General features: G+C 40.7%; 1 protein-coding gene across 5 annotated transcripts in view; it reads right to left on the bottom strand.

Moving 5' to 3' along the window:
* lancl2 (LanC lantibiotic synthetase component C-like 2 (bacterial)) overlaps positions 1–23,995 on the bottom strand; it is a 105,731-nt gene extending 81,736 nt beyond the window's left edge. For 2 of the 5 annotated variants that reach the window (XM_051940820.1, XM_022208054.2), the window contains exons 1-4: positions 23,444–23,992; positions 22,367–22,571; positions 7,188–7,305; positions 6,889–7,096 (exon numbers count right to left, since the gene is read on the bottom strand). In XM_051940820.1, the coding sequence (XP_051796780.1) occupies positions 6,889–7,096; positions 7,188–7,305; positions 22,367–22,531 (491 nt within the window). In that variant the 5' untranslated portion in view covers positions 22,532–22,571; positions 23,444–23,992. Of the gene's footprint in view, positions 1–6,888; positions 7,097–7,187; positions 7,306–22,366; positions 22,572–23,443 lie in introns of all 5 variants that reach the window. The other 3 variants (XM_051940821.1, XM_051940819.1, XM_051940822.1) reach the window with 3 other exon arrangements.
* Between the last annotated feature and the right edge of the window lie 515 nt (positions 23,996–24,510).

The following is a 24,510-nucleotide window of genomic DNA, read 5'->3' as shown; positions in this document are numbered from 1 at the left end:
TGAGAGACAGAACAAAACACAGTGTTAGGCTTTTCATATGATTTGTTAGCAGTAACAACAATACACAACAACAGCCGCCTCAAACTTTTATGCCCACACATGTACACTACTGGTTTAGAACGTCCCAATTTTTACAGTTTTTTTTTATTGAAACTCAAGCAGTTAAAGTCCAATGAATAGCTCGAAATGGTACAAAGGTAAGTGGTGAACTGCCAGAGGTTTAAAAAAAAAGGTCAGGTTACCCAAAACTGGAAAATAATGTACATTTACAATTATACAAAAAGGCCTTTTTCAGGAAACAAGAAATGGGTGAACAACTGAAAGTTGTTTTGCAGCAATCGAGGTTGATCAAGTCTTGAAAGTTGGTGTTACCAAATCCTACAGGCATCCCAATTTTTCTTGTTTACTTGCCACCCCCTCTGTTTGCAAAAAAGTACACATTGTGGCACGATACCCTCCAGAGCATTATTTGAACAGTATTGTAACACAAAAAGTAGCGTATTATTACAAAAATGGAGAGGACACCTCAATTAAAAATAGAAGAGAGACACACCATCATAACACCTAAAAATGTAGGTCTGTCCTACAGAGCAATTGTGAAGAGAAGCAAGGTGCAGGGCTCCAGACTGCGACTAAATGGTTGCATTTTGCGACCAAAATTTGAGCGAGTGTGAGTAAATTTTTCATCTACTCCTGCATGTGCGACCAGTGAATTTGCCGATTTCTTTTTAAATTACTACTGAATATTTTTCGTTGCTTACAAACTTCTGCTCCACACTTCAGCCTGGTAGACAGTAATGTGCAAATGAGCTGGTTTAAACGACATTAACTCCAAAAGAAGAAGAAAGGAGACTAACACCAACGAAGAACAAGGGGGGCCAATGTGTGTGAGAGCGAGGGGTGAATAACGGTGAAGCTCCGGATGTTTCTTAAAGCCTTTATTTATGTTCAGCCTTATTTTAAACACAAATTCATCTTCCTGTCCTTCACTCCTTTCTTGTCCCCATTCCAGCTGCTTCTAAGTTTAGACACACCTTTTTAAAGACGGCAACAGTGTGGAACCGTTTTCTTTCGTCTTTACGTGAATTTTCGGACTTTTCTCTGCAGCGTCTTTGTAATGTCAAGAAACCTTGTCTTAGAGAAACACTTCCTGTGCCGCTGGAATGGTTACAAAATAAAAGCCTGTAGCATTAAAAATACGCCTTCAAAATAAAAGCCTGGAGAGAACGGTTACCTTAACACTAGTAAAACAAAGGCTTTCGAAAGTGATGAGGTGATCAACAGACCTTTTTAAGAGTAAATTACACGTGATTCGGTATAAATACATAACGTGCACATGCATAACATATGTCTGTACTCAGCACAAGGTCATTTTTATTAAAGATTTCATGTGTCGGAAATTATACATCAACTGAGCAGCTTTGGCGGAGTACTGCGCGCTCTGAGTGCTTTTCTTATGTTGTGTCAACTGCTGCACTATAAAATGTTAATTGAAAACATATCATCAGTAATACAGTGAAAATGAGAGGAAATGTGAATATTTACTTTGCAAGTCGATTTTGGTGCGTGCCACTAAATTTTCTGCTTGCGCTCCTAAAATTTTAAGTTAGGGGCAACTGTGCTCCTAGGAAAAAAAGTTAGTCTGGAGCCCTGAGGTGTCAGTGAGTACAGTTTTCTTCACCATCAAAGGCACTCAGAAACTGGAGAAAACTATAACAGGAAAATGTCTGGAAGACCCAAAGTCACAACAGGATCAGAAGGCAAGTTTCTGAGATTCAACAGCTTGTGTGATAAGCGGCTCACAGGACAGCAGTTTCAAGAACAACTTAATAGTAGGCATAGTAAACAGGTCTCAGAGAAGAGAGAAATGATGTGCAGAAGACTTGTGAAGAAGAGTTGCAGGTTTGACAAGTTGAGATGGAGCAAGAAAGCCATTGCTAAGGCGTCACAATAAGAATTAAAGCTGCAAGCAGCAATGGACGGGTCCTCACATCCTTGCTGGTCGGCAAATCCATGCATGTCCACCAGGTGGCGCTGTGACCGAGAGTGTATGCCTATGGATGCCATGAGGAGTGGACTCTGATCACACATGCAAAGTTTCAGGCAGATTGGAGCATGTTCAGGCTAGTTTTACAACTTTTCCTGTCCATCCAGCAGGTGGCGCTGCAACAGAGAGTGTATATTGGCCCTTGGAAGTGATCAGGACTGGACTCTGATCACACATGTAAAATTTCAGTCAGATCGGAGTATGTGTAGGCTAGTTATAGAGCATTTCCTTTCATCCAGTAGGTGGCGCTATGACTATGACTGTATATCGGCATATAGATGTGATCAGGGCAGGACCCTGATCATACATGTAAAGTTTGATGCAGGTTGGAGCATGTACAGGACAGTTACACAGTATTTCCTGTGTCATGGCGAATTGTCAAATTCCAGGGGTCACCATTTCCACACCGTCCGACTTTTGCGGAGCATTTTGATAACTTTTGATCGCCTAAGTCTCCTGTACATCCTGGCCAAATTTCAGCTCTTTCAGTGTTACCCTGTTTGAGTATATAGCTTTTGAAAATGGTCAAAAATGACCCAAAATCATAAATACATCCGACACATAATTCAAAATGGCCGACTTCCCGTTGTATTTGGAGCATGGGTGTGAATTACATTATTACCTCCGCCAAGGAGGTTACGCGATCAGGTCCATTCATTTATTTGTCTGTCTGTGTGCGTGTCTGTGGACAGGATTTCTCGGAAACGACTTGTCAGATTTTCATGAAATTTTCACCAGAGGTGGATCTTGGCCCAGGGAAGACTCCATTCAAATTTTGTGTTGATCCGGTTAAGGATCTGGATTCTGGATCCGGATTTAGATTTTCCAACTTCGTATCATCTTCCCTTGGCGGAGGTCAGAAATCTCGGATTGCTCTTGTTGTGCGTCTTGAGGGGTTACATATGCCTGCCAAGTTTCAGAACTGGAGGTGACACGAACTGGCCGTAATAAATGTTTACAATTTTCCAGGTGACGCTATGGAGCCATTTTGGCTAAATCAGGTGAAATTCCTCTAAAACAGCAAACGGTCCACGAGACCAGATATGTGTGTTAATTTTGGTGAGGGTTTGAGCATATTTAACCTTTCAAAAAATACTTTGTTACGGCAATTATGCATTGCCACGGCAACAGCATTTTTTGAATCGTCAAAATCTTCACACTGTGGCATCAAGGCATGAACACTCAGCTGTTCAATTTTCAGAATGATATGAGAAAGTATCGTGCAATGGGAAGTGCAAATGTAATGACCAAAACGTGTTACTGCCAATAGGTGGCACTATGAGTATTTTGAAATTCCTGAGTATGGATGTGTTCAGGTCCCAACTGGTGTCCACCACATAAAGTTTGGTCCAGATTGAACCTTTTGCAACTGAGATATAAAGAATTCAATTTTCATGGCGAAAAATCGAAATTCGCCACACCGCCATGGCCATGCCCTATGACGATGAGTCATCATTTTCTCTGGGAATCATCATCAACGTGTTTGGGCTTGTGTCACCAAATTTGAAGTGAATCTGATCAACCTGCTAAGAACAGTATTGCAAAGTGTAAAAAATATGTACTTCCTGATACCACAAGGTGGCGCTATGACTGGGAATTTGCACTGCTCAAAAAAATTAAAGGAACACTTTTTAATCTAAGTATTGCATCAAATCAGTGAAACGTGGGATACTGATCTGGTCAAGTAAGTAACTGAAGGGCTTTTTAGTCAGTTTCAGCTGCTTTGGTGTTCATAAAATTAACAACAGATGCACTAGAGGGGTAACAATGAGACAACCCCCAAAACAGGAATGAGTGTACAGGTGAAGGTCACTGACATTTTTTTCCTTCATAATGTTTTCAGACTGTTTTTCACTAATTTTGGATTTGGCTAGGGTAAGTGTCACTTCTGGTAGCATGAGGCGATACCTGGACCCTACAGAGGTTGCACAGACAGTCCATCTCCTCCAGGATGGCACATCAATGCGTGCCATTGCCAGAAGGTTTGGTGTGTCTCCCAGCACAGTCTCAAGCGCATGGAGGAGATTCCAGGAGACAGGCAGTTAGTCTGGGAGAGCTTGACAGGGCTGTTGAAGGTCCTCAACCGATCAGCAGGACAGGTATCTGCTCCTTTGTGCAAGGAGGAACAGGATGAGCACTGCAATAGCCCTACAAAATGAGCTCCAGCAGACCACTGGTGTGAATTTCTCTGATCAAACAATCAGAAAGAGATGTAATGAGAGTGGTCTGAGGGCCCAGCGTCCTCTAGTGCCCGCTGACTGGTACCGTGGAGCTCGGCTGGCATTTGCCATAGAACACAGGAATTTGCAAGTCCACCACTGGTGCCCTGTGCTTTTCACAGATGAGAGCAGGTTCACCCTGAGCGCATGTGACAGGCATGAAAGGGTCTGGAGAAGCCGCGGAGAACGTTATGCTGCCTGTAACATTGTTCAGCATGACCGGTTTGGCAGTGGGTCAGTGATGGTGTGGGGAGGCATATCCATGGAGGGACATACAGACCTCTACAGGCTGGACAATGGCCCTCTGACTACCATTAGGTATCAGGATGAAATCCTTGGATCCATTGTCAGACCCTACACTGGTGCAGTGGTCCTGGATTCCTTCTGGTGCATGACAATGCCCAATCTTATGTGGTAAGAGAACTCATGCAGTTCCTGGAGGATGAAGGAACTGATACCATTAGCTGGCCCCCATGCTCACCTGACCTGAATCCAATAGAACGCCTTTGGAACATTATGTTTTGTTCCATCCGACACCACCAGGTTGCTCCTCAGACTGTCCAGGAGCTCAGTGATGCCCTGGTCCAGATCTGGGAGGAGATACCCCAGGACACCATCTGTCGTCTCATTCAGAGCTTTTCCCGGCATCGTCAGTCATGCATACAAGCACATGGAGGCCATACAAACTACTGAATACCATTTTGAGTTGCTGCCAAGGAATTTCAGCAAGATAGACTAGCCTGCCACATCAGTTTTACACTTTGATTTTGGGGTGTCTTGAATATAGCCCTCCTGGGGGGTTGATAATTTTCATTCCCATCAAACAATGTGGCACTTTTCATTCCTAACACATTATCCAGTCCATATCAATGCTAATATCCAGTTTGTTTTTTCCCCGTATTGAAATATGATGTATTTTAAAAGTGTTCCTTTAATTTTTTTTGAGCAGTGTATATAACCACATACATGTGATGAGGCCGGGACACTGATCATACATGTAAAATTTCAGGCAGATTGGCGCATGTTCAACAGAGTTAGACACCACTTCCTGTTTCATGGTGAAGGATCAATGTTTTGGGGGCCGCCATTCCCACTCCCTTTGACTTTTGAGGAGCATTTTGATAAGTTTTCATCAGGAGGGTCTGTTGCATATACTGGCCAAATTTGAGGTCTCTCAGACGTACCCCCGATGAGTTATTAAACTCAAAAGATTTTCAGCAAATTCAAGATGGCTGACTTCCTGTTGAGTTTACAGTGTGGTCATGATTGACTTTTTTGCGTTTCCTGATGTGCAGCACATGCCCATCAAATATTGTAGCTGTAGATGAAATGTCGTTGAAGTTAGCCTAATGACCACATTTTTCAACTTTGTAGGGGGCACTATGGAGCCATTTTGCCACACACATGCACAACTCCAATAAAATATCAAATTTTTCGCCAGTCCTAATGTGCATGCCAATTTTGACACGTTTTGGGGTATGATAAGGCCGCCACAAATGCAATTCTTTTGTCAGAAGAAGAAAGTATAATAATAAACCTTAAGGTTTCAATAGGGTCCTAGGCACCGCGGTGCCTTGGACAGTCGGTGCCTTTGCACCGCCTGTCCTTGGCACCGTCGGTGCTCGGACCCTAAAAAGAGGCCTGCCTGGGCCATGAAACACAGCCAATGGACTACTCAAGATTGGAAGATTTTGTGGTCTGATGAATCAAAATTTGAAATGTTTGGTTCATCACGGAAGATTTTTTTGTACAGCATCAAGTAGGCGAAAGGATAGTTCCTCAGAGTGACATCAACTGTCAAACATGGAAGAGGAAGCAGTTTGGAGCTGTTTTGCTGGATCCAGGGTCGGCAACTTGTAGACTGAGAAGTATCCTGAACCAAAACAACTACCACAGCATTCTGCAGCTCCATGCAGTACCCTCTGGTATGTTCCTAGTTGGTCAGGAGTTCATCCTACAGCAAGATAATGACCCAAAACATAAATCCAAGCTATGCCAGAACTACCTTAGGAAAATAGAACAAGATGGTGAGCTTGAAAACATGGAGTGCCAGCACAGTCCCCAGACTTAAACATTAAACAGTGAAAGCACAGGAACCTACAAGTGCCATACATTTATGATAATTTCTGCAACAGAGTTTGGAAGATTTTTCCGAAGAATATTTGATTTCCATTGTGGAAAGAATGCCACGAGTGTGTTCAGCCATTATATCTGCCAACGGTGGCCACTTTCATGAGTCAAAAGTTTAGAATATTTTTTAGTTTCAAAATTGATTTATTTTAAACTTCATTTGTTTATTTGTTCTATGCTTTCATTTCAGAGCACAATGAGACATTAACATGCATAATTTCCCATGAAAAATTGAAAACTTAGGGTGTTCTAAAACTTTTGACTGGGAGTGTATACTACACATATATATCACCAGGGCTAAAGATTAAGTGGGTTTCTGAAAATCAATACAGGAGTCAGACAACGATAGACATCAGATCAAACCCAAACTACTAAAATAAAAAATAATAATAAATTGTGTGAAGTCTGCAATACACGTGCCATAACAGGTGATAGTGTGGCTCATGTCAGATAGAACATTCTGGATACCAGTATCCTGTCCCAGCAACTCACCTGGAAAGACAGTCGTTGCTGTCAGCAGTGTTGTTCAGTTTGTAGTGCACCACAGCACCCACGGCCAGTGGCCCTGCATCTCCGCACAGAAAAGTCACTTTGCGACCATTCAATATCCTCATGGCCCTCTTCACATAGTCTAGGGCCCGTTGCAAGTGTGAGGCCTCGTGGGAGACCCTGTGCAGCTGAAGGTACAGCAAGGCAATGCCTATAATAAAAAAGACAACATTCATAGTAGACGCTACAAATGGATTGATAGATCAGTAAATTGGCATTTTCCATAGTGGCTAGAGACGGACCTGTCCAGCCAGTGTAAGTGGAGAAGTCATGAGGGTCAGCGGTCTTTAAACCCTCCTCCATCTGCTGGAGGAGATCTTTGATCTTATTTTGGACCTTCCTCTGGAATGCTGCAGTAACCTGTGTAGGAAAGATAAATTTAAAAACCCCATTCAACTTGATTATCTACTGAAGGTACAAATTGACACTCAATCACACTTTTCTCCCCTGTACCCTCCTTCATTGTCACTATGTTCCCACCCTCTCATTTCCACTTCTTGGCTGCAGACCATAAATTCTGCTATACATTTTCAAAATAGGACTGCACAGTAGGGCTGGGCGATATGACCAAAAAATAAAATCTCGATTTTTTTAGTCATCTCGGACGATTACGATTTTAATCGATATTTGTTGTTTCTTTGCGGTCTGTTTGCTATGGCTAGTGCTAGCCATGCCCCACTCCCGTAGCTGCAAGCACTCTTCCCATTCTTCAGGATGCCTCTGCCGGAGGTGCTGAAAGAGGTTAGTTGTGCTGCTACTCTTCGTTTTCACAGTACTTTTGCAAACCTTGCATGACTGTAGTTTGCTCTGCGTCAGTCTTGTCAAAGCCGAACCACTTCCAGATAATCGATGTAACATGAGGCCCTTTTCTCGCGACCAACTCTTCGTCTGCTGTTGTGTCCGCCATGACGGGGCTGTGAGTGTTTTGGCGGAAGGAGAGGCGGAAGCAAACGCCAGTGTACAAGTCGTGAAAGGCAGAAGAATAATCTGTATTGCTATATATTTAAGTTCGCTTCGATTTTACAATTTGGCAAATTTTCAAATTGTCAGGTTTTAAAAAGGTGAATTAATCGAATTAATTCACAGTAATCCCAGTTACTTTGATCACGGTTATTTGTCAGAATTATTCATTTATTTTAGAGACAAAATATTTTTATTGCACTTTCACAGTGCAATAAACCAGAACATTGCTTAAAGACCCAAATATCCGAACGGATATACGTTTGGATATTGGTAAACAGGAGCTGATGTTACCCTTAATGATACCTCTGCTCTTCACAGCTGGCACCAGACTGATTACTAATGGCTTGACTTAATGAGCAAAATGGAACGTTGCATATAAATAAGTTGAGCGACCCAACAACCTGCCAAGTCCACATCTGCCCTTGCCAATTCCAGTGGTAATAAGATGACTAAAAGTATACCTTATTTGTAACATTCTGTCAGCAGCAGCAAGTTAAATACATGCTAATCTATCAGCCACTAGCTTATGACCCCACTGTTTCAGCAAACACTATGTAAATGAGGTTATTTTCCTCAAGGCTTGATTTACCCTTTAAAATTTTAACATCAAGGGTCAAGACCATGCCTTAAAAGGCTGGCTTGATCATGGATTTTAAATTAATTAATCATCTATAGACTCCAGTCACATTCAGCCTACAGTGTGAACCATATGAAAAGAAGGATTGGGCAGCCCACTGAATCAAAGCAACTACAGAGATTTCAGCGAGCATCTCTCATTAACACAGATGAGAGTCCAAGAGTATACAGGGAATACACAGCCAGATAAATTAACAGGAATCTCTTAAAGAATAGGCTTATCACCTTTGACCAATCTCTTCTGTTGCTGCTGCTGAAAGTCATTCATGTACAGTCTGTTGTTTTACTGTCTGCATCTGCATTCACCACATTGCTCAGTGTACAATGGCATGTAAGGCAGTGTAAACAGAACCCTGCAGACAACAGTTATTATCACTGATAAATTAAAAAGCCTAAAGGGTTTAATTTCTAATAACAAAAATCTTTAAAAAAAAAAAAAAAAGGAGGAGGAATTGGATACAATTTAATGAGAGTCCTATCTCTGATTTTAAAAAAAATTCTCATCACAGCTTGAATGCTAGGACTGATTGGCTTGAGACTGCAGTAAAAGAATTGCTCTTTTATATGGTTTTTGCTTTAATTTTCATTTAGGTATTTTACATGTACAATTCTGACAGAAACATAACAGTACACCACTTTGTGTTAAAAATCCTCAGTTGCAATGTGCTACATTTTAAAGAATGGCAAATCCCTGTGTAGGGGTAAACCACTGAAATGGTTATATTGCACTTGTTAAGTAAAAGGGGCACCACCCGGTTATCTGGGGAAATCATTAATTTAGGCAGAATCTCAAGGAGATTCCTGTTGAAATACATAAATAATAATCAGTCTGATATCTGAAAGTATAGAATTCTCAGTTGAAATTGACCTCAGGTCTCACACACAGAAAACGCACAAGACGATGTATCGGTCAAATTGAAAACATTTATTGACTATTCTACCAAACAATACAGGTGAGCTATGTACAGTCAGAAATGTGACGTGTGTAGGGCTGAGTACCGAACTTCGGTTCTTTAATGGCACCGACCGAAATGTTTCGGTACTAATGAGTATCAAAATAAGCCTCGTCTTTCGATTCCACGTTCCGGTACTTATCACGTGATTATGATAAAGCAAACCTGTGACTGGCTGTAACATTACACGTGATTGCGGCAAGCCAAAAGAAAACCTTCTGTGGCGCGCCTCCCCCATTCACAGACAGGTTTCACGTTAGGTACATTGACTTTACTGCAGTTGTGTAGCGTGTCGTCGAAGTGGGAAAAGATGCCTCCGAGGTCTAAAACGTGGCTCTACTTTTGTAAAATGGACGCCAATAGTGCTCGGTGCAGTATATGCCAAAGTGGGTGGTAAACTCCATCTCAGGGTAAATACCGGCACGAGACCGATAGTCGACAAATACCTTAAGGGAAAGTTGAAATGAACTTTGAAGAGAGAGTTCAAGAGGGTGTGAAACCATTAAGAAATAAATGGGTGGGGTCAGCACAGTCGGCCCGGGGGATTCAACTCGGCGGGCCAGGGGCGGCAGCTCGGTGCGGGAGGATCCCCTCGTGGGACCTCTCCCTGGGTGCGGGCCGTCCCCCGCCGGGCGCATTTCCTCTTCGGCAGTGCGCCGTGACCGGCTCCGGGTCGGCCAGGAAGGGTCCGGGGGCGAAGGTGGCTCAATATGTACTGAACTGTACATTGCTTGCAAATGTTCTTTTGCACTGGAAATCACTGGAAAATTAAACTCAAGATGTGAAAAGTAATGTGTAATGCAATTTTCATTCTGTTTGAGTATATATTGTAAAACTGGTATCGCAAAAAGTATCGTTGAGGAACCGGTATCGAAGTGAAGGTATCAGTATTGGTACCAGTATTGAAACTTTTAGATTGATACCCAGCCCTAGACATGTGTGCACGTGCGTGGATACGTGTGTGTGTGTGTGTGTGTGTGTCGGAGGACTCTCAGACCTCCTGCAGAGGGATGGAGTTCCCTGCAGAACATTAACACCTTGGAAGAACCATTTGAAAGACAATGACTCTCACTTTATGCTGTGAATGTTTTCTTTTAATCAACACTCATCCAGACCTAACCTTCCTACCGAAATGAAGGTTAGGTCTGGATGAGCCCAGGAATGCCACGCTGACTCCCCTTTAGCAGGATCTGATAAGAACTGCTTGTAAAATTTTACGGAGACTACGGAGATTAAATGCTAGTATTTTAAATGATATGGAATTTAAAGTACAGATGAAAGAGGAAATTAAAATGTTTTAGAGGAAAATGACAAGGGAGAAGTTGGCCCAGAGTTTGTATGGGATGCACTCAAAGCAATGGTTAGGGGGAAGATTATATCTTATTGTACATGTAAAAAGAAAGAAAGAAAAGAGAAACTATCAAAACTAAACAGAGTTAAAGGAACTTGAAACAACACATAAAAGAGAGTTAAATTCAGATCTCCTGTTAAGACTAAAGAAAATTCTAAAATAAGTACCCAGTATACACAGGAAATAATAAAAAAGATGATTTATACAAAACAAAAATATTATGAATCCGGCCCAAATTTTGCAAAACTGCTAGCGAGGAAATTACAAAAACAACAAGCAGACAGCACAATATATAAAATTAGAGACTCTGAATCCAAAATAATCCTATACAAACAAAAAGAAATACAACGAACCTTCCAAAATTATTATAAGCAACTATATACTCAACAAGATTTGGAGAACGAACAACAAATCAGTCAATTTCTAGAAACACTGAATCTCCCTACCTTATCAGAAAATCAAAACACAGAATTGACAGCAGAAATAACAGAACAGGAGGTGAATACTGCAATTTCTAAGCTGAAAGCAAACAAATCACCTGGCCCCAACAGTTTCTCCTCCGAATGGGATAAGACTTTTAAATTAGAATTGATACCAACTCTACTTAAAACTTTTAACATAGCTTTGAAAGACAGGAAAGTTCCACCATCATGGAGGGAGGCCACCATCTGTTATCCCTAAGGAAGGGAAAGATAGATTAGACTGCGGGTCATATAGACCAATCTCAGTGCTCAACATAGACTGTAAACTGTACGCATCAATCCTTGCCAAAAGAGTCGAAAGAATGCTTCCTGAACTCATTCATACGGACCAGACAGGTTGTATTTCCCAAAGACAAACACATGATAATATTAGACGCTCATTACACATATTAAGCCATATTTAAGAACAAAAAATACAGGCTTTACTGGTGAGTTTAGATGCAGAGAAAGCCTTTGACTCAGTGAGTTGGAGGTTGCTGTACAAGGTGCTTGAGAGATTTGGATTTCATCAAAAATTCATTAACGGAATTGATACTCTATATAACACCCCAACTGCTAGGATTAAAAATAAATGGATACCCTCTCGGACAGGATTAAATTGGGGCGAGGTACAAGGCAAGGCTGTGGTTTGTCACCACTGCTTTTCGCACTATATATAGAACTCCTAAAGGTATTACTCTGAATGGCGAACAACATAAAATTGTGTTATACACGGACAATGTCTTGGTATATCTAAGCCAACCCTCCACTTCATTTCCAGAACTAATTAAAATTCTGCAAACCGTCGGAAAACACTCAGGATACAAACTAAATGTTTTGATGGAAATCCAAACTCTGACATTAAATTATACTCCATCAAAACAACTGCAGGATAAATTTCATCTAAAATGGGACCAGACCACACTGAAATATTTAGGAGTATCACTACCCAAAGACTGCACCACACTCGCAAAAATGAATTATGACCCTCTCATGTCAAAAATAAAATGAGACATACAAAGATGGAACTCTAACTCTTTTTTGAGATTTACTCAAAGAATTGAAGCTGTCAAGATGAATATACTCCCAAGACTTCTGTTTCAAGCTCTCCCAATAGAAATTTCCGCAAAGCAATTCTCAGAATGGGACAAATTAATCTTATCTTATCTGGCAAGGAAAAAAACCCAGAATAAGGTTTAAAACTCTGCAGCTCCTAAAGGAAGAGGGAGGTATGGCTACACCTAACTTGAAAGACTATTTCTATTCAACCCAAATTAAGACACTAATAAACCTATGCAATTAAAAACTACCATGCAAGATGGAAGGATATTGAGCTCTCACTGATGAAGGACCCCCCAATTCATGCAATACTAGGGAATAGTGATATTGGAAAACTTATAAACAAGGTCCAGAATCCATGGATAAAGTCTCAACTTAAAATCTGGATCTCGGCCAAAGAAGAATATGATTTACATGACAAACTAAAAATAATAAGATGGTGCACGTACGACTGATTTCAAACCCAACCAAATGGACAAAATATTCAGAAATTGGATAAACAAAGGGATAACAAAATTGTACTCAATTACAGATAAGGGACAAATAAAAGATTTTCAAACTGTGAAAAGACAGTATACCCTAGAGAAACAAGACTTCTACAGATACCTACAGATACGGCATTACTATGACGAAATTATTAAAAGTCCTCCACCCAACTTAGAAGATCCAATACTGAAAGAATTTCTGGGGGCCTATTCATCAAATTAGGAATTAAATAGAGGTATCATATCTTGACTGTATAAGGGTTTTATGTCTAAAAAGAGTCACACTATAGAATATGTCAAAAATAACTGGGAGCAAGAGGGTAACCTTGAAATTTCCAAGAAGGAATGGCATAACTATTGTGACTTTCAATGGAAGTGTACCAACTCGCATACATGGAGAGAATTTGGATGGAAGTGCTTTATTAGATTCTTCATCACCCCAAAGCAGAAAGCACACTTTTCGGGAGAGGACCCTAAATGCTGGAGACTGTGTGGGAGTCAGAATGCAAACCACTGGCATATTTTTTGGGAATGTCAAGCTATAAAAAAATTCTGGACAAAGATACACAAAGTGATGGGAGAAATATTCAGCACTAAAATACTGTTTCAGTTTAAAACTTTCATCTTAGGAAATGCTGATTTTCAACCAGGAAATTCAAAAAATATCTTTTTGGTGTTCTGATATCTGCTGGGAAAAAATGTGTAACTAGACATTGGTTGGTACCTGATTCCCCCACAAAAAAGGAATGGATTGGAGTTGTTAACGAAATCAACATAATGGAAAAAATACTTTCTCAATCCGTTTACAAATGAACAAATTTATGAAGTTATGGTCAAAATTGGTTTCATACGTGCAGCTATCACAACCACATCCTACATAGCTGACAAATTTGTGCATTCTTTTGTGGATGAGTTGACAAAACTGGATAGACAGCCTTTTTTTTTAAAAAGGGGACACTTTTTGTTCTCTATTATTTATTACTTTATTAATTTCTCTTCTACATAATGGATTAAGCAATGCAAACACTGTTTCTAAACACCGTTGTCAATGTACATCCCCTTGTTGACTTTGTAAAATAGTTTTTATGACTTTTTTGAAATTATATCATAAAAAAGAAAAAAGGATAAAGAGAAGAAATGAGATTCAAGTTATGTTTTATATGCTGAATACTTGTGAAAGGCTAGTTTGATTGTATTTGAAATGTATTGTTATCCTCTGAAAATAAAGAATTTAAAAAAATGCTCACTGTCTATTCTGCATGACAGTCCCCCCAAAACAAACTCTCCATGATGTTACCCATAAGTGTTCTGATCAACAATACTAAAGCTCAATGTGGTGGATCAGGCCATTGCAATCTTGGCAGGCTGACTAAGCCTAACTCCCAGCTAATTAAAAAAATGAAAGGTATGAAGCACGTTTGGAGCTTAGGTAAGCCATATAAACATCTCTGGGCTATTGACTGTCCTGAAACAGCACCCACCTTCAATGGGTGAGTTATATAAACACTGACTCCCCACACAACTGGCACAAACACAGGAATTAGTCTTGGAGACCAAAATGTTACTTTTTGTACCAGATTGTGAAAAATGTTTATTTATGCTGTAAAGTTAGTATTATACAATATATCTCCACATTACACATTTTAGTATAGGGGTCTAAGGGGAGTGACTCACGTTTACTTTCACTTTTCACTGCAGTTGATGACACTAAGCCACTGGCCATATTTTTATTTTCCCGAATGGTGAAGCTTCACAAATACAACCATAAATAAACATACAATACATGCTCTAGACTGCTCATAGTTTGCATGCTGCCTGAAATCAGTGGTTTGTCAGTCACAAAATCCTTATTTTCCCCAGTGCAGGCCTGACAGAACAGACAGTCCTAAAGGCTAAACCTAAAGCGCTTGACCAAAGTGTGCCTTCTGTTCTCAAAAAGGGAGGATTAAAACCAAGCCTGTCTGTTCTCTCTCTGCTCTGAATCACTGCTACACTCATACATGGATGAGAGGATCAACGGTGAAGGAAGTGAACAAAGCAGAGGCAAAGTGACAGACAAGAATAAATGCTACTGTTTAGCATAACAATGGGATGTTCAGAAAACCCAAAGAAGAGAACAAGTGCATGACAATAAATGCCACACAACGCTTAAAGCCAGAAGCTCTGCCAGGAGCCACAATACTACACAACACAAAACTAGGCAGAATTTATACAAAACACAATTCATTAGTAGGGCTGAACGATTAATTGCATTTGCAATAATATCGCGATATGATAAAACGCGATTTGCTAATTGCAACGTGCGTGATTAAAATGTGGTCACGTGACACAAACAAAAGTGAGAGGAGCGCTGTGATGGATTCACCAACATCCACTGCCCTTAACCTCCCGCGCAATGGCCTCTGGCTCCTCAGAAACTACTAAGACATTAGTCCCGAAGAGGCACAGCACATCAGTTGTGTGGGATTATTTCGAATTTAAAAAAGATGATGCAGCGCAAAGTCGAGTGTTGTGCAGAGCGTGTCGTGCCACCATTGCCACAACTAGAGGTAACACAACAAATTTGTTCCAACACTTGAAAAAAAATATCACTGTGCCTCTTATGACGCCTGCAAAGCGAAAATGCCGAGCTCAAGACTCCCCCAGATGTTTGAGAGCGTTACTCCGTATGAGCGCACTTCAAAGCGACACGGAGAAATCACACGGGCAATCACTCACTTCATGGCTAAAGACATGGCGCCTCTCAGCGCAGTGACCAAGCCTGGGTTTACCGCATTGATAAACACCCTCGATAAACGGTACAGGATACCCTCCCGTACATACTTTAGTCAGACTGCCATACCGGAGCTTTACAAACAGTGCAAAGATAAAGTCGCTGCGGAGCTTAAAACTGTGGAATTTTTTGCTGCAACAACCGATTTGTGGTCAAGCCGCACAGTTGAGCCTTACCAGAGTCTTACAGTACATTTTATCGAAGATGATTTCACCCTCAAAGCTCGCTGCCTACAAGTCACCTACTTCCCAGACGACCACACCGGGGAAAATATTGCAGCCGGCCTGAGAGAGGGGCTTGCCAGCTGGGATCTCCCAGAGGAGAGACAAGTCTGCATCACTACGGACAACGCATCAAATATGGTGCTGGCTGCACGGCTGAATGAGTGGATGAGGCTCCAGTGTTTTGGGCACAGATTACATCTGGCCATCGGTGAGTTGTCATTCGTGTGTGTGTGTGTAAAAGGGAGAGGGATGCACTAATTTACAGTAATTAATGTATGCCTAAGTATAAAAAATCAAATGTGTTGATTAGTATTCAGACAGCCTAATAATAATAATACACATTTTTATTCATAATGCACTTTTCTGAAAAGTGATTAAATTCATACTTTTTCCCACTCCTTATGTTAATTGAAATGTGTATTGATTTTATGCGCTCATATGTCTGTATGTGGTGCCCACCTGCATTTCTCCTTTTATTTGTTTTGAAAGAGGACAGTAGTGTGGATGTATTTCAGAATGACAGAGAATTATATCAGAGTGCAATGATGACTCATAGCCTTGTATCAAAAAACTCAAATTATACAGCTTTTTTTTTTTTTTTTTTTTAATTTCTTTCAGAAAATGCACTCAAAGATGACAGAGTGTCAAGGGCAACAGCACAGTGTAGGAAGCTGGTGGGGCACTTTTCCCACAGTTGGGGAAAAAAAAGGCTGCCCTGACAGAGGCACAGAGGAGCCTCAAGCTTCCTGAGCACAATCTCATCACTGACTGTCCAACAAGATGAGGATCTAAAGAACTGATGATTGCCAGAGTACTTGAACAGGCCAAAGCCATCTCCCAGGTATTGTCTGGTGATCGATACGCACGCTTCCTCATCCCAACCTGGCAAGACATAGATGTGTTGGAGTCAATCCACAGGGCACTGCAACCTCTACTTGAATTCACCGATACTCTTTCTGGAGAGGAGTATGTGAGTATCTCCTACCTCAAGCCAGTACTCCACCTTTTTGCCACTTCAGTCCTGGCTGAAGATGATGAGGACACTGATCTGACAAGGTCAATCAAAAACAAAGTCCTGGCATACCTCAACAGCAAATATGGAGAACCAGACATCCAGGAGCTCATGGATGTTGCCTGTTTCCTGGGCCCAAGGTTCAAAACAAAATACTTCAGCTCTGACAACATCCCTGTCATCAAGACCAGACTGAAGAATGAGATGGTAGAAGGGGCTAAACATATATATCATCAGGTAAATTATAATTCTATATTTCACAAAAATGTTTCTGTAAAATCTAACTGGAAAACTAATAGCTGTTTTTATCATCTATTAGGAGAAGAGGTCTCGTACCGAACCAGCTCAGGTGCCTGAAAGTGCGCAGCCTGTCGGAGAGAAGGTGAAGAGGTCTCTTGGCAGTTTTTTCAAAAGCAGTGAACCCTCCCCTTTCCCTGCGAAACTTGAGGACATCGCAGAGGCAGAGATCAGCAGCTATTTGATGACTCTTACCATTGATGGAGAGGATGATCCCCTGGCTTGGTGGAGGGTACACAAGATCAGTTTCCCACAACTGTGCACCATGGCACGCAAGTATCTCTGCATACCTGCCACAAGCGCTCCCTCAGAGCGTCTCTTTAGTACATGAGGGAATATTGTCACTTACACTCGCTCATCTTTGAAGCCAGCCAAAGTAAATATGCTGATCTTCTTAGCAAAAAACCTGTGAGCCACGAGAAGAACACTGTTGAATCATTGTGGCTGGCAGTGCCATGCTCAATGTGAAGTTTAGTCTGTGTTGTGTGGTATTGTAATGTTCTTTTGAAAAGTAAGGTTGATATTTACAATCAGGGTTTCCTCTACATATAATTGATTGTGGTGCACCGCCATGGCAAAATAAAAGCCGCCACACCTTCAGAATAATGTTTTTTTACCTTGTTTTTATGTTGTTTTATGTTTATATTAATGACGATTATTGTATTAAATGTGATTTCGGCACAAAACGTGGTGTTTTCGTGAAATGTGAGGCTACACTGCAAATAGCCTACCCTTATTTTGAAAAACCAACACCGGAACACCGGAGTCACTGCCTGGCACCTGCCTGTCTAACTGCTACATGCGAAATGTGAAGAGAGTAGAGACAACAGTCCAACATGGAGGGAGAGAAAAGGGTGAAAGAAAGGTACCTAAACTAGGTTGTATTTGATACAGTTTTTTTCAAACCAGTGAAAACGAAACATAGATGGATTAGGCTACAGAAAAAATCCTGAGTCGTGATAAATGTGTTATTCATTGTTTAATACAGGATACGCATTATCATTATTTCAGAGAGATTCTTATTTTTATACCATTGACACCGTTAAGCTTCAGTTGATGTGTGTTTCTTTAAAGAGAGATTAATCTAGGCCTAATAAAGCATGTCGAGTCTTTGGTTATACAGTAGAGAGATAATATTTTTTTGTAGATTATTTTTTAACTGTAAAATTAAATTTTCTGTTGATAGAGGAAACCCGTTACGTTTCAGATAGACGTTTTGAACAGCACGACATAACGTTAGCTTAGGTCATGCCCAGATAATTTTCTGCCATGACTCTTTTCTGGTCACATTTTCAGATGAGTATATTAAACTATTTTCTCAAGAAGAGAAAGGTTCCAGAGGAAGAGACTCAGGTAACCTTACATAGAAGCTCAATGTTCTTGAGACTTTTGTCGTGATGTAATTCCCTCAAGTCAATAGAAATGATAATGATGTGTACCATGATAAGTGCAACATTTAAATATTCCTAACATTACCTAGATCTAGATGCTGCTTTAATTTGTCGTTGTGTTTGTTGTTACTGCAAGATAGTCTTTTCAGTTATTATTTTCAATTAATGTACTGGAAACCTGATAATAAATAATGTAGTTAGAAAAACATTCAGTTTGAAATAGTCACAATTTCACATTTCAAAATTTGTCGTCGTCGTCACCCCCCCGTCTTCCACTCGGGCAGACCTCCCCCACAGTTTAAAAAAATCCTGGAGGAAACCCTGACAATAATATTCTAATTGTTTTGGGGGTTTTTTTGCCTAGTGTAAAAGTGCATTTGTTTTTTTATTTATAACTTTATTCTGATTCTACAAAATATTTTCAAATAGAGTCAAATTCTATGCTTTAGTTGTGTGAAATGTTACTGATTTGGGAGCAGTAAGATGCCTATTATTTTATATATTTTTTGTTAAGATGGTAAATTTTGCACAGTTTTTACAAAGTGCTTGTTCTTATATTTCTTTGAGCATTTAAAAAAATCCCATTTATTTAAAGTCGTACATCTTATAATTTTATTCAAACAAATGGAAAGAACATTTTACATTAAATGGATTTCATGTTGTGTTGGTCATATTTAAAACAAACATTTATGGCTTTTTTGGGGGGAAAAAAAGATAAAATAATAAAATCGCATTTTAAATCGCAATCGCAATATTTGGGGAAAAAAAATCGCAATTAGATTATTTTCCAAAATCGTTCAGCCCTATTCATTAGTACCATATTTGATACACAAATATACACTATACTAGGCTATTCATTGAACCAAAACACACTGACAGTTTCATTATTCTTAGGTCCTTAGTGGGCCAAAAAAATATAAGATCATGTTAGGACAGGCAACAGCAGAAAAAAAAAGCACCTTCTCATTCATTTTAATGACAATGCGACACTGACTGAGAGCAGATATCAACACAACACAGGGTTGTTTGTCAAAGCCACTGTTTTCAGCAGCTTGCTGTGCTGCCCAGTTAGTAGTGGTGGACATATCGATCCAAATATCGATAATATCAATACCAGCTTTTGGAGCTGTTAAGCCGTTGTGCGTTCCTCAACCAAATTTGAGACACATCTGATTATCAGACTTCCGACATTAAGATACTGAACCAGTGAGCCAAAGACTATCACCGTAGTAGGGTTACAAAATTAAATAATCAATAATCACAACCACGACATTAGCTTCTAACCACTACACGAAAACGACTGACTGTGGCCTTGAAAATTTAAAAATGCGCTCCGCTCTTAAAAGACGTAGCACACTTGCGTGTGCTGTTTCCTTTGCTCATAGAAAATAACACATGGAAAAAAATCAATCGCTTTCATCTTGAATAAATCTGAAATGAAAACAATTTATGTCAATCAATCAAATTTATTTACAACAACATAAAAGAAGACCATGGTTGAAGGCTAGCAGGTAGGGCTACATAATTGGTGGAGGGCTACTGGCAGGGCTAGTAGATGGAGAGAAGCTAGTAGATGCTAGCGGCCTGCTACTGCTACTCCAACAGGTGGATTGTAGGTAGGCCAAAGTCTATGGCAATCCAGTAACATCTGATGAAAAATACCAAAGATCCCACTTTGCAAAGAATTTGTTGATCTTGCAGAGTACCACTCATTCATGGTTCGAAAAAAAAAAGCTAGGACTACATTGCCAATTGAGTTCATCTACCAATGGAATGAGGGCAATGCAGGTTTTGCTCTCAACCAAATTAATATTACTAGCCAATGAAAAGTAGAGTGGGTGTGGATCTTAGCAAGACGTTGAGACCAAGCTGCAGTTGAGTCCATACTGGCACTCAGCGAGTGCAGTATTCTGCCAAGTCTGCTCAGTCGTTACAGAATTTCCAACTGATAACTTGTAATACAATCACAATCACGTGATCTTCAGCAGGCATCAGCAGTGTTCCCTTGTCATGGTTACAGTGACACCGAGGTACTATCTCTCAATGATACAGAAATATTTAATAAATCCATGGATCCATACTATAAGCCATATCACTGTCAAAATCTAATCACTTGGTCCTTGCATCATTTCTGACATTCCCTGGAAATTTCATCCAAATCAATTATTCCACTTTTTTGAGTACTCATGTGCATAGACAAACAGAGGGAAGGACACACGTATGCCGATCATCACATAACTCTACCGCCTTCCTTGGCGAAGTAAAAATAAATGCCACTTTGTATGGTTGGAAAGAGTTAAACCCATAGAGCTGCTGTTAGCTCTGAAACTCACAAGTCATTTCATGTGAGCAACATCCACCGCTGGGGCACCGACATTGATGACTGACTGGGTTTGTGATTTAAAAATACACGTGTGCACATTCATTGCAGAACACAACTTGTCATTCACCAGATCTCATCCATCCATCCTCTATACACCGCTTTATCCTCACTAGGGTCGCGGGGGGTGCTGGAGCCTATCCCAGCTGACTCGGGCGAAGGCAGGGGACACCCTGGACAAGTTGCCAGTCTGTCGCAGGGCTACATATATAGACAAACAATCACACACACATTCACACCTATGGGCAATTTGGAATAATCAATTAACCTCAGCATATTTTTGGACTGTGGGAGGAAGCCGGAGTGCCCGGAGAAAACCCACACATGCACAGGGAGAACATGCAAACTCCATGCAGAAAGATCCCCGGCTGGGATTTGAACCGGGGATCTTCTTGCTGCAAGGTGAAAGCACTAACCACTACACCACTTTGCAGCCCTCACCAGATCTCAGCCACTCGTTAATCTGTATAATCTGTATTTCCAAGTCCACATATATTGGTTGATGTCAAAATCGGAAACTGAGAGTTGGACAATATTGGCATATCAGTTATTGGCAAAAAAGTCAATATCGGACATGTAGTACAAAAGTCCTGCAACGTATTTTACCTTTATGCAAGTTATCATAATTAACATTTGAATTGGACTGTTACACTACATGGTGCTTTAATATTTTGTCCTCTAAATTAATATCGGTAGAATGAATTATCTCAAAAATTATCTCTTAAAAGTGCAACAAAGTATAGCTTCCAAAAGTAAAATATACATTTCTACTCGGAGTTCACACTCACTTTAAAATCCTCATGAGGGCAAATGTCTGATAACTGGTGGGTTAGACCAATCTGACCAATATGCTCAACTCAAATTTCACTTGTTTTCTATGATTCAGACATTAGAACTGTGTTACACTGCTTATATGACATTTATGAGTTCGCTCTGGTTCGATCCATGGTTGTGTTGTTTTCACAGACGTGTAAGACTTCACACTATGGTTTAAAAAAAAAAAGAGTCCACAGTGAAGAAAAATGTGACAGGAGCAAGACAACACCTTGATACTGCCTACAGTTCAGAATGGCTATGAGCCATAAACGAAATGCCATTCAAACCTGTTGTAAGGTTATCAAATACTGCTGATCTATGCAGAAATTATTTGCCTGTTCTTTAAAATATCCCACTTTGATTACCATGTCTATAAAAACTATGTTTAGCTCCTTGACCTAAATGTACGCACGACGGGCACAAACTGGCGTCAGTGTAGCATTATCTACCATCTTGTTCAAAAGTCACGTCCACCCATATTAGTAACTGCCGCTAAGCACATAAACACTGACGGGCTAATTAATTACAGCACAAGTGGAAGTTTGGCCTAACAGGTCTGTTTCCTATTAGCATATGAGAAGATAATATTACAAAAACGCAGCAAAAGCCACATTTCTCACCTTCCCTTCTGCATCAAACGGCTCATTGATCTGCTCGTTTGCCACGGAATTGGCAGTGAGGACTCCTTGGTCCCAGTCAGGGTAGGGGTTTGGGAAAGAACGCTCCTCCATCTCCGCCTCTGTAGCCGAGATCAGTTTCAGCCGCTTGGACATGTTGTCTCCCATCGCTACGGCGGCTCGGCAGGAACAAAATTTCTCAGGCGCGCTGTAGGGCCAAATGGTGGAAATAAGCAATCGCGTTCCAGAAAAGGTTGTGTTTTTCTGGAAAACCATGCGTTATGAATGGTACGAAAATAAAAGTAGTTTCATGTTCAGTCTTTTTCCACAACGTATCCCAAAGACAAGCTATGTCTCTTATACCCGTTATTATGCAGAAAAAATAGAGAGCGACATGGTGAAATAAACTGAATTATTTCTTTCAAGCAGTATGCAAAAGCGCCTTTATTTTAATAAACATTTTTTGAATTTTGTTCATATAGCTTTATTGTGGGCCAAATTACCAGGTCCTTGTTTTGACGTTTAAAAGTGTAGATATAAATAAAATTCTGTTTGTTTTCTTTCAATAATCAGGCTACCTCAGGCCAAAAGCACAAAAACCTTTGAAACGATTTTCGTCCAAGTTGTATTTATTGGTGCATTTTACTTTAAGAATTAATCATTTAGGCTGAGTGCCACATATTTATATTTAAAACTGTGTTCTTTACTTAAATATATATCTAATCCGTAAAACAAATAAATAAATAAAAAAAATTGGCATTAAGTTTATGAGGGGAAAAAACTTTGGTTAATAAATGTCACCTTGAGTAGACTAGGGTTTCCAAACCCAAGGACTGGCAATCGTTTATTGATCATTGTAATTGCAATTCTACTTGTTATACTTATTTATCCTTAAAACGCCTTTGTTTAGCAGCCTTTTGTTTTGGTTCGGATCAAAATGTGAAGGAAAAGTGAGAACAATAGATCCAAATGCCTGAGTGGACAAACTGCTTCGCTGTGTAATATACAGCAGGTAGATAGATACGAGCTGCAACTACAAAACGCTGCAGGTGATGATAGGTGGAGCAGGATCGGGCTTACCGAAAGGCTGTTTGATGATCAAGCTATCTGATCAGCAGACTCAGCTTCCCTGTCTGATCACAGCTTGTTTGTAAGTGCTTGATGGTGATCGGTGGTTGCGGCAGCTTCCAGCCTCCGAGCAGCGTCTCTCAGCATGTCAGCTCCCGGTGAACGAAAGTGGGAGCCGCAGTCAGAGCGTGCAGGCGGTGCAGGCAGCCATGTGCGTATCACCGTGTCTGTCTACGCCTCTCCCTCCTTTGCATCCTCTCCTCACTGAGCGAACAGAGCCATCGGAGTGCTGCTGATGCTGTTTGGCAAATCAGAAGTATCCGCTTCCTCTCCGTCCCAGCTCCACACACAGCCTGACAACAGGATGCAGGAGGTGTCCGAACCACCTCCCAGCTTTCCCCACCAGTACCCGCCCTAAAACCCAGCACCCGTCAGTCCAGTGGAGCAGATGACTCCAAATGTGAGCAGTAACAGATGGTGTTGCTGTGTGATGCTGTGCTGCTTGGATTAGGCAACATAGCAAACAAATCCACACACTCCACTCATTCCACACATACCACCACCTCCCCCTCTTTCATCATCTTCTTGTCCCTTTCTGTCGCTTTCTCTCCCTGCCTCAATGAGCATTTTCACTGCAAATACACCCTGAAATGGATCGTGAGCACTGAACAATGTTTCCAACTTGCAGTTTAACACACTAAGAGAGTAAAATTTAAGTGTTGCTTTCATCATTTTCACAAAGGAACACCAGGATCTCAGCAATTATTTCCAAAAGCACTTTACATTAATGCTATCTTGATTTCCTCTTTCCAAAGGCACTGACAACCTGCAGTTTGCAATGTCAGAGCACTGATGGCACTGTGATTCAACTATTTTCCATTCACACTTGATCGTAAAGCCTTTGTCTCCAAAGAACACTGCTGTACTCCAGTCCTACAGACAGCAAAACGTCTGGAGCTGCAGTAGTCTGACTCTGACTTCCAGTAAAGCATTCGCTCTTTTACCCATTCTTGTGTTTCTGTCACACCACTCTCCATTAGAGGAAATGGATGAGCCCTGGATGAATTTAGTGAACAGGA

The sequence above is a fragment of the Acanthochromis polyacanthus genome, chromosome 20, assembly GCF_021347895.1.
Source record: "Acanthochromis polyacanthus isolate Apoly-LR-REF ecotype Palm Island chromosome 20, KAUST_Apoly_ChrSc, whole genome shotgun sequence".
NCBI classification, from domain to species: Eukaryota; Metazoa; Chordata; class Actinopteri; family Pomacentridae; genus Acanthochromis; species Acanthochromis polyacanthus.
This window is presented reverse-complemented; position numbering and strand designations above follow the sequence as displayed.